This window comes from Sinocyclocheilus anshuiensis, unplaced genomic scaffold (genome assembly GCF_001515605.1).
Source record: "Sinocyclocheilus anshuiensis isolate Anshui unplaced genomic scaffold, SAMN03320099.WGS_v1.1 scaffold12304, whole genome shotgun sequence".
NCBI lineage: Eukaryota > Metazoa > Chordata > Actinopteri > Cypriniformes > Cyprinidae > Sinocyclocheilus > Sinocyclocheilus anshuiensis.
Genome location: NW_015557925.1, coordinates 14,950 through 26,170, shown reverse-complemented (window position 1 = coordinate 26,170; position 11,221 = coordinate 14,950). Strand labels below are relative to the sequence as shown.

General features: G+C 38.9%; 1 protein-coding gene across 1 annotated transcript in view; it reads left to right on the top strand.

The window, feature by feature from the left end:
• Positions 1 to 10,910, top strand: part of LOC107679347 (serine/threonine-protein kinase Nek4-like) — a 16,295-nt gene extending 5,385 nt beyond the window's left edge. The window contains exons 3-10 of the mRNA XM_016474874.1: positions 1,755 to 1,879; positions 2,065 to 2,155; positions 2,402 to 2,508; positions 6,431 to 6,520; positions 6,847 to 6,914; positions 8,854 to 8,937; positions 9,081 to 9,135; positions 9,769 to 10,910. Coding sequence (XP_016330360.1) covers positions 1,755 to 1,879; positions 2,065 to 2,155; positions 2,402 to 2,508; positions 6,431 to 6,520; positions 6,847 to 6,914; positions 8,854 to 8,937; positions 9,081 to 9,135; positions 9,769 to 10,824 — 1,676 coding nt within the window. The 3' untranslated portion in view covers positions 10,825 to 10,910. The remainder of the gene's footprint in view (positions 1 to 1,754; positions 1,880 to 2,064; positions 2,156 to 2,401; positions 2,509 to 6,430; positions 6,521 to 6,846; positions 6,915 to 8,853; positions 8,938 to 9,080; positions 9,136 to 9,768) is intronic.
• The last annotated feature ends 311 nt before the right edge of the window (positions 10,911 to 11,221 follow it).

Genomic DNA, 11,221 nt, shown 5'->3' with positions numbered 1-11,221 from the left:
AGAATTACTTATTAAAAAACATTACTATAGGCTTACTAGATAGCATTCTAAAAAGGGACAATATAAAATATATTTTTTTAAATAATTAATTAATTATTTTTCTCAGTACACTTTATATGTGATTTATGTATAATAAAAATAAATCCGGGAACATGAGAGGTGATTTTATAAAATGTAGATTGAATACTATCTATTAAGGTGTTTAATTATCCAATAAAACATCAGATTGTTGTGCATTTCGGATTGGAGTCTGATCATATTTAGCAAGTGTGAATGGCAAAAAATCTGATGAAATAAAGTTTTTACAAATCCGTTTCAAGTAGTTTGAAGTCCGATTTAAAGGTTTCTGCTCAGATCAGATTTCGCAGTTGTTTCATGTCACTTTCTCATGCCATGTAAACTTTACACATGTTGTTGTAGCAAACATGCTCAGTCTTTGCAGAAACAAGGCTTTCTTGTTGCAAAGTACAGGTTGATCTTGTCTGTGGTCCAGTGATGAGGTGTGTTTTCTTTACTATTTTAAAAGGTGGAAACAACTGCATGGAATAAAGCCGCATATAATAACCAACTGGTTTCGGCCTCATTAGACCTATAACCATCGCGGTAGAATTAATGTTGTAAGACAATATCTTAATTGCAGACCCCTCTTCAAAGTGGCTGTTGTTTGGTCTAACACAATGCCATTGCCATAGAAACCAATGCAGATATTCCAGAAAATGAAAAAGCACCGCAGGACAAACATAACAGATCTGAACAGTTGCTATTAAACAATGTGGAAGGTCAATCATTTAGATCAGATTCCAGTTGGATTCAAAATTAATTGCATTTGGAGCAACAGTGTGAACGTTACTTCCTGATCTCGAATCAGATGTATACGTTTTATGACATTTTAATGACACATTTGTGTAATAATGAACAAGATAATTAATTGTCTCTTACTGGCTTAGTAAACTATGTCCCCCATAAACACACCAAACCCCACAAATAAATGAAATAAAATACTATACAGAAAAATAATATTTAATAGTATTTTATGCAGATCGCATTTAATAGATTAAACATTCAAGAAAATATTTGCATTTGTTTTGTAATAGGTGTGTGCTTATTTAAAGTGAGTTTTCATTGCATTTACACCATTTTGACCAGCAGGCGTCACGATATGGTGTTAGTTAGGCTAATAAATAAATAGACCAATTTCAGTGTTTGCAAACAGTGATGAAGTTTTTGTTGGTGGAGCCTATCTGGTGGCAGAAAAAGGCAGTTTGGAATAGCCATGGCCATGGAATAAAAGAATAAAAAAAGTTATTTTGAGTTTATATTTCTAAATTCTGACTTTTTTCTTTAAATTCTGAGATTATATCTCACAATTCTGGTAAGAAAAATCAACTCGTCATTCTCTCTTTTCCCCTCGGCTCAGAATCATGAGTTTATAATCCCACACTTCTGGCTGTTGAGTTGAATCAAGTTATAAAGTTCGAACTAGATAAACTTGCATTTGCTTCAATTTGCTCATGGGCTTCAATACAGTTGTTCTCTTATTCCATGAATTTTACCCGTTTCCCTCCACTTGTTCCCAGTGTCTTTCTGCCACCACAATGCGCACATAGCAGCAAGTGACGTAACTGTGATGTCTACTCCAAATTGGTCTACAAATAAATAATTTAGAAGCAACTGGTTCAGTTGATTCAAAGTTTCAAAAAGCTCTCTTAGTGGTCATTGTATTTTGTAGAAATGACTCTAAATCTTGGTTATAGGAGTGTTAGATAAACATGGATACACCATGCAGAAAGAAGTTGGACGAGGGGGTTCAGGAAGAGTGTTTCTGGTGACCAACTCAGATGGAGATCATTATGTGGTAAAACAGATGAATTCAAGAGATGTAAGTACAATTAAGCATATACTAAATCAAGAATTTACTTAAGCATTGACCATATTAATTACATCTTTTTTTTCTATTAAAAAGCTATTAAAGTTGCCATTTTTCAGTTGCTATAAGAAAGTCACTTTTAAATGGAAGTTCTTCTTTTGCTAAAAAACAACAACAACTACAATTGTTCCCCTCAGAGGAAGGAGCTGGACAAAGTCCAACAGGAAGTCACGATCTTGAAGAAAATAAACTGTGGATATATTGTTTCTTATGTGGAATCATTTGAAGGTGTGTTCATTTAAATATTAGAACAGAGGAAAATAATGTACCTTTATTACAAAGTTAAAGTGTTTACTTTCTCCCAAAATTAAATTAAACAGAACAAAATGAACACAGATGGTTTAGAGATTAAAGTAGAACAAAATTAACAAAACCAAAATCATCTAGTTGTTGGCTGTGAAATGAAGGTATTACACTAATAAATACATTTATTATTAGTTGAATTAATGTTTGACTGGATATTTCCTTATTTAGATAAAGACGCTGAATTATTTTATATTGTGACGGAGCATTGTGCAGGAGGAGATCTTTATGAGAGGATGAAAGCACAGAAAGAGAGAGGGTTTTTTGAAGAACAACAGGTGAGTGTCTTATGTAGACATACATACTCTTGGCAAATGCACATTCATTCATTTTATTTAATTGGCATTAAAAACTAAATACTGCCAGGATTTACTAAAGATTAAAGAGAAAAATTAGTAATGAGACAGCAGGGACAGAGTTATTTTGGGGCTGATTTTATTACATATTGTCAGTTCTGTGTCTTGTGTTTTGCTCCCCATGTGCTCCCCATGACCCAGTTTCTCCCGTGTTTAGATTGTTCATTGATTTCAGGTGTGTATTCAGTTAGCCAATTAGTTCCTTGTTATTTTAGCACTGTGTTTCATCCTGTCTTAAAACGTTTATTTCCGTGTGCTACATGTGTGTTCCCTGGTGTCAATAAAGTCTATGTTTGTTCTGGATTCCCTCCGTCTCTGCGCTCCTTCGTCTCCTTGTTCCTACACAATAGGCACCCCATGACAGAAGACAGAGGCAGACAGAAGAGATCTTCCCTTCATGGAGTATGCCCGGGAATTCCCGGGAATTAGACGATGCCACTCTGAATTCCTTGTTCTGGATCGGGGCCAATTACCATCGCCCCGTGGACCTCCCAGACACCACTGGACTGAGCTGGAGGAAGGGGATCCTCCGGTGTCTGGAGAGCGTCCGGCCCCGATCCAGAACCGCTCCGTCGTTAACCCCGCCGGCCGCTCGGAAGTCAAGCCCGGCTGCTGCACTCTCAAGCCTGCCGGCCGTTCAATTGTCAAGCCCGCTGGCCAATTCCCTTCCAAGCCCTCAGCTAACAGCAGCCCGCTCCTTAACTCCAAACCAGAGAATGAGTAGGCAGAGAAAAAGACTGTTAGTTCGAGCCCATGAGTCCACTCCAGTATCAGCTACAGCCCCTGAGTCCGCTCCAGTGTTGGCTCCAGCCCCAGAGTCTGCTCCAGTATCGGCTCCAGCCCCTGAGTCCACTCCTGAAAGGGCTCCAGTTCCCACGTACATCCCAAGGAGGGCTCCTGTTCCCACGTCCAGCCCACAGAGGGCTCCTGTTCCCATGTCAAGTCCAGGGAGGGCCACAGTTCCCGAGTCAGGCCCACGGAGGGCCTCAGGGGCCGATATTTTCCCCAATAATTTTTTTGGGGGGTAATAGGGATCCGGCCGTAGTGCCAAGGCCAGGCCCCCTTAGTTCCCTGCTCCACCATGGCTCCCTAGTATGCCTGAACCGCCATGGGTCCCGGAACGGGTACTGCTCTGGAGGCCTGCTGTCCCATGTAAGCCTGTCCTGAGGGGCCTCCACAGCGCCCACCCACCCTCCCCATTGGATGTTGTGTGGCGCGTGGACGTACCTTCGGGGAGGGTGGAGTAATGTCAGTTCTGTGTCTTGTGTTTTGCTCCACATATTTCTATTACACACAGTCTATTTCTGTGTGTGTTCCCTGGTGTCAATAAAGTCTATATTTGTTCTGGATTCCCTCCATCTCCGCGCTCCTTCGTCTCCTCGCTCCTACACAGTAGGCACCCCGTGACACACATGTATTTGAATTAGGTTTTTTTTTTCAGATGCAAAATTTATGGGCAAAGAGTATTTAAATGAAATGCAAAGTGCAAGGTGATTTACTAATGTTTGCGGTAGTCAGTTAACTGGTATTTGCACCATTATTTAATGCTAAAAATGCTTAACCCAAGTTCAGCTTGCTCAGTCGGCCTGGTTCTGGTTCTCAAAATCTCATCATTGCATTCTCATGGTTGAGACACGTAGATAACTAGTGCAAATATTAGTCAACCTTTAGTGAATTGTATATAATCATTGAACTCAACAATTTTGAGTTTAACATTCTATTAGTTGTCAAAATAAACGAATAGCACATATTCTGCATGACCATATTCTACATCCCTAATCCTACCCAATACCTAAACTTAACAACTACCTTACTTACTATTAATAAGCAGCAAATTAGGAATGTATTGAGGGAAAAGTCGTAGTTAATAGTGCATAACTGTTCCCAAAAAAAGTTCTCTATTGAAGTGACGACAGCTCTAGCCATTGTAATGGGAGCTCTCTTTACTTGCGTTCTGTTTATAACACATTGACAGTTTGAATAAAAAAACATGTTTTTCATGCTGCTAAGAGGAAAGTCGGCCACTTACACACTGCAAGGCTTCAAGAGTGTCAACTGCTTTTAAATGATGCAAAAATAATGTTAGACTATTTATTTTTTTAACTTACACTCACGGTCTCACCCACTACGGAGCCCCCAAAGGGACATGGTGGAGTAAAATATTTGGGATGGGGACGAAAAAAATTTCAGAGCTTTTGCATTCTCTCACAAAACTTGTGCGTTCCCCAGAGAAATGTTGCGTTATTTGTTGACACCTAGTTGACAAACAAAAGTAGTGCAAAACAATTAAAAGCACATGTGCTAGTTGCCCGCACACTGTTCTCTCCAGTTAGAAAAATCGTACACTATGCCTTTCATATTTTGTATCATATTTTGTGAATGTAACAAAGAAAATGTGCATTTGTGGATCAGATGATGCACATGCATTCATTGACGTCTTTTATGAGACAATCTCATCAGCGGGTGATCAGTCAACTACTCAACGGCGTATCAAAGAGGCTCGCTGATGCCTCGCCGACGCCAAACGAATAGGCTCATTTGAGATGCGGCTAGCCTCGACTGAAATTTAGGCAAGAGTAGGTGGCTGCAGTGAGGGTAGGAGTGAAATAAGCACAGTCAAGACGGACAGTTCTGAACTCTAGAAGTAGAACAGACACCTACGAAATCAAAGGCGGATATCGCGTTATTCACTCTCATGCACTGTGTATTCATGCATAATTTAAATTAAAGAGATTTTTGGCATATGTCGGCATGGCATCAGAGCAGGGCGGACTGCCCTCGGACACATTTCTAACTGGCATGCATCGTCTGGTGATCACTGGTGATCGGTGCAGATTTTGCTCTCAACAGATTTTGCTCTTTTGATCTCAAACGAGCCTATTATCTAGCATGCTAAATATCTGGATTCTGGACCGGTCAGCCGACTCGACATCACCTGGTCAAGTCAAGTCAAGTCACCTTTATTAATATAGCACTTTTAACAATACAGATTGTGTCAAAGCAGTTTTACAGTATTAAGGTGTTGTGACGACCTACAGCCAATGAGAGAGCAAGGCATGGGTTGAGGTCAGAGGAAGAAAAACCGCAGCAGCAACATGGCTTTAAGAAAAGTTTGGAGCGATTTTGTTTTTCAGAACAGATCATTGCGCAAACAGCTTGCAACATTAATTCCTGACATTTTCAAATAAACAACTCCCGTTTCACTTTTTGTTTCATGTCATTCCCATTCAAATTCTCGCGTGTGTTTTTGTGACAAAACGTGGTTTGAGGTCTGTGTAGAGTCGTAGTGTGCGACCCCCTGTTGCGGATCATTTACATAGTGTCACGTAGTGTGAACACCACAACGACTTCAAGACAGGCAGCAAGTCATGTAGTCTGAACAGCACAGCGATCTGCCGACATTTAAAGTTATGTAGTCTGAACTAGGCTTATGTGCACTGTGGTTCAGGTGACACGCGTGCATTCATTGAGTCATTTCTGAGTCAATCCTATTTGATTCATTTGGATTTTGAGACTTTCGTTTCACTGTTTTAGCCTTGCACAATCCACACACAAATAGCTTGAGAGCCACACACAGCTGTCTAAGAAAACCTGCTACCACTAAATGACAGTAGCCTGTTAAAAACTGACAACAGCACAGTAATCAAGAGTTAGCTTAATGTGGCTTATGTATTATTTTGAAGGACCAAATTCAGTACACACCTTTTAATAAAGCATAGCCTACCTTGTACAGCAGAAAAATATAAAGCCTTTCACAAGCCAACCTTGTGAGAGTAAAGCTGCATCTTTTTAGGAGTATAAAGTGATGCTTTCATCTTTCTCCATGTGTATCATATGTGTGCAGATTCTTGACTGGTGTGTTCAGATTTGTCTGGCGCTGCAGTATATTCATGATGAGAGGAGGAATGTTCTTCACAGAGACATCAAACCTCAGGTAGACACTGATAAAGCTCATTAGGGCTGTGCAAAAAAAACGAATGTGATTTTCATGCGCATCTCGTCAGTAAAGCCGGTCCTGTGATTAGTAGTAAATCTTCAGCACGTGCTTTCAGATGGAGCGGCATTTACTACACAGAGCCATAGATCGCCGCTGCATCTGAAAGCACGTGCTGGAGATTTACTACTAATCACAGAACCGGCTTTACTGACGAGATGCGCATGAAAATCGCATTCGATTTTTTGCACAGCCCTAAAGTTCATTAAAGCATTTGTCACCAAATCAACTTTGTGTATTTGATGATATTTCTGTTGTCATTATAGAATATGTTTCTGACTGAAGATGGCTACATCAATCTAGGGGATTTTGGATACTCAAAAGTGCAGAAAAGGTAAAAAAACAAAAAAAAACTAATTGTTAGACATTAAACAGACATTGACATTCTTGGACATTACAAATGTGGACACACTGGACTAAAAATACATTGAAAAATCTAATTTAATTGTGTTTGTAATAACCAATTGTAATTATTAGATTTCATAAAGTATGCATGTGATAATTATATATATGTAATATAGCTGCAAGTAGCAATTAAGGGGCCAAGCACAACGGAGGCAAAGGAAGAAGCTAAGCATGGCAGGGAACATCAGATTAACTGTAGCAATGAGTAATTAAACACATTTTAAGATGATTTTATTCAAAAAGGCTGAAAATCATAAATACAATAACTAGTAACATGATTTAATGTTATATCACTTTATGATAGTGATAGTAATATACCATTGATATGATATTCCTCAGGTGGTAAATCAAAACCGCTTTGTCTATCGTCACAAAATCCATAACTTTTTGCCAGCATGGTCTGAAAATGGTTTGAATCAAATTTGGTGAAAATCAGACCAATGGTCTAGGAGGAGTTCAAAAAATTAGGTTTTATAAAGAAAACCAAAATGGTGGACAGGAAGTTCAGCCAATTACTGCATAATTGGCATTGATGTTCTCTGCATGATCCAAGGAATCGTCTCAGGTTACGCAGTGTCTCGTTCCCTACTCAGGGAACCATGGTTACATAAGTAACCTGAGACGTTCCCTTTCATGGGAACTTTGAACTGCGTCCTCTAGGGGTCACTATGGGGAACGGTATACCCACGCCACCATGCTGAGGGGAGTGCAAGCCGGAACCATGGCGAGCACTAAGTACCAACTCTACCATATTGCTATGGGAGTCGCCCCTGGGACGTTAGATGGCTGTCAGTGACGTTATTCCCTACGGCCAAAGGCCTAGGCTACATACCCCAAAATACTTACCTGTTAGGGCCAGACTCACACGAGTTGGTTTTTTTTCAATGTATGCTTCAGACACGGGTCACGACGAGGCGCTCCCCATACCGACCCCTAGAGGACGCAGTTCGAAGTTCCCATGAAAGGGAACTACCAATACCAGTCACTTTAAAATATAGCATGTTACAGCAAAATTCAAAATGACTGACGCCCAAAACAGCAGACATGGAAACAATTGGAATTTCGTTTGACTTAGAATGTTGCACCAAATCTAAAGAGACCAGTCTTGTAATTTTTGGCCAAGCCGTTCATATGTTATGTATATGTAAAATATATGTATTTCATATCTCATGACCAGTAGATATCCTTAGGTCATGTCTTTTTGTGCCACACAACAAGTTTGGTTTAAATATGTTAAAGCATTGTGGAGATATAGCCTCACGTCCATTTTGGTGTGCGTGCTCTTCATCAAATTCCTTTGCGTGTTTTTCAAGAATGGTTTGACTAATTAACTTGAATTCCATAACTCTTTTCCAGCATAGTCTGAAGATGATCTGAGCCAATTCTGGTGAAAATCAGGCAAACTGTCTAGGATGAATTTGTAATTTTGTTATGCTTTTGATTCGTCATGAGCCATGTAATCAAAAATTGCTTTTATATAATTTACCTTCAAAAGTGTTTAGCATACACATGAATAAAATGTTGAGCTTTTGGTGGTGCTAGATGGTTTGAGTTAGAGACTCCAAATGTTAATGTTGAAACTATCTTCTATTTTCATGCCAAATTGTATAGTTTTCCCACAAGCAGTTCTATGGGCTCCCATAGACTCAAGAGTAGAAGAAGAAGAAGAAGAAGAAGAAGAAGAAAACGAATGGATACAAGAAGTGCATTTGCACCTGTGGTGTTTGGCCCCTAATAAGTGACTGCCTTTCAAATTATTTGCGAAGTATTTCTGCCTTTTTCTCTTCCAGCTGGTGTTTCAGTTCATCTCTAATAAGATCTTTTTGAAGTTTTATCAGTTTGAGTTTACATTGATTTTTCTATTTCAGAGCAGATCCTTATACAAGCTCAGTTAGAGGTGCAGAGTTCTATCACAGCCCAGAAGTTGATCAAAACAAATATACTTCCAAAAGGTATGATTTTTGAAAGTTTAAATATTGAAATTTATTGCAAACTCTTTACATGAAATGCTGACTACTTTAGCTGTTTAAACAATGCACTTAAATGTAGCCCTCGTGTAATGTGTTTTATTATTATTATTATATTTTTTTTGTAGTGATATCTGTTCACTGGGGTGGGTGCTCTATGATCTCTGCATGCTGGATGTGTGGGTGAGTGCACTCTATTAAACAATGAAAATTACAAAAATATTACTGATGGGTTCATTTCAATTAGCTTAATTCTTGGTTTGTAAATTATAATTTTTTTTTTTTTTTTCAAATCTTAATGCTTGACAAAGTGTTTGGTAGATTGATGGTAGATGCATAACAAAACCCTTTCAACTGCTGTTTGTTTTACCTTCACACAGATCCAGTGTAGGTAAAATTAAATGAAATTATCCAAAATTAAATTTAAATTGCGATAAAATTCATATTGCTTAATGCCATATTCACATTGCACAGCAGCACTGCATCTTTGACGGAAACAAACGTGTGCTTTGGAATATTATTAAATTCTTTTTTTTATTGTTTGTTAATAATATTTTATAATATTCAATTATACAACAGCATACAATAATAACATGAAATACAATATCAAACATGTCCCGCTGTCCCAAATGCCAAAAAAAACACAATGGAAAATGTGACTTGACTGATAGGAATATCATTAAACAATACAAATAGTTGAGAAAAAAAAAAAAAGGTAAAAATTGTATATAGCACCTTCAAGTTGTTTTATGATCTTGGATCTCAGGTTTAAACAGATTTTCCTTATATTGTTTTTTTCTTTATTTTCCTTCACAGTCAGATATTAAAAATCGTCGCTTTCAAAAAGCCTCCCACGATATAGGACACCCCCTTCACTTCTCAGATATGTATTCACAGGATCTACAGGATTTAATCAAAGAAATGCTCAGCTGTTGCCCTATGACCAGACCTTCAGCTGATGAGATTTTAGCAAAACCATTCCTAAAAGATGCTCTAAACAGAAACAGGAGAATTCCAGAAGCACTGGAACGAAGGTTCATGATGTCCTTAAGGATCTTTGATGAGAACTACAATGAGCACTACGATCATTTTGAGGCCTTAGTTACAGAGTGGGGAGAAACAACAGCTTCACTAGAGGAGGTTCATCATAAATGCACAGCAGGCACTCTGGCAGGTTCAGTGATTGGAGCAGCAGGAGGAATCACTGCAGTGGTTGGTGCGATTTTGGCTCCTTTCACTTTTGGAGCATCTCTGATTGTTACAGGTGTTGGGATTGGAGTTGGTGTTGCAGGTGGTGTAACAGGTGCTGCGTCCAGTGTTACCAATACATTCAAACAAAGATCACTCCGTGAGAATATTCAAAGAATTCAGCAGAACTTTACAGATGTGGCACCACTTTTTGAGTCACTGAATGCACTGAGAAGTGTACTGAGAGTTATCCAAAAATTCAGGGATTTTGTCAGTGACTCCTCTGACAACGTGCAAATGCCATGCAATGTAGACAGAAGACGACTAGTGTGTGGCGCAGAACTCCTGAATATCGGTCTGCTGGCAAATGTTGGCAGAATTGCTGCTCAAACCGCCAGAGTAGGACGCGCTGCAGCAGAGGCAGTAGCCGCAGTCACAGGAGTGTTGAGTGGAATCCTAGTCATTGTTGACACCGCATTCATAGTGATGGATTCTATAGACATTCACCAGATGAGACAGGGACAAGTAGATGATCCAGACAAGGTCAAGTCAAGTTTACTCAAGTCCATTGCTCAGATGAGGAAAACACATACAGCTCTTTGCAATGTCTTAAAGGAAATTAAAGAAACAAGAGAGGAACTAAAAGACTATATAGAAGTTGCCAGGGCTGAAAGAGATTTATAGAGAGATTTTGAGAGTTTAAACATATAAATACGATAACAGTCAGAGACTCATGCAACATCTTAGATTTGTCTGTGAGCTTGAGTGAAAATGGTTTAAATGTCAAACAACAGAAGATGTGTGACGTATGAGGTCAGATTTTTGCAATCATTCTATATTGGAAATATCAGCTAATAATTAATAAATATACAAAGATGGTGCACTCTGGCTGAATAATCCCACCTTCTAAATAAAAGAGCCGATCAGTAATTGGTGAAGTTATTGCATCACTGCAGCTGAGAGTGCAAAGAGGTGTTTCAAAGATGGCCACTGAGTGAAATGACTTGCCTTAAAAGGGACTTTGCTATATATCTATTATACATAAGACATACATAAGGTCTCATTCATTAGTAATTGTGTG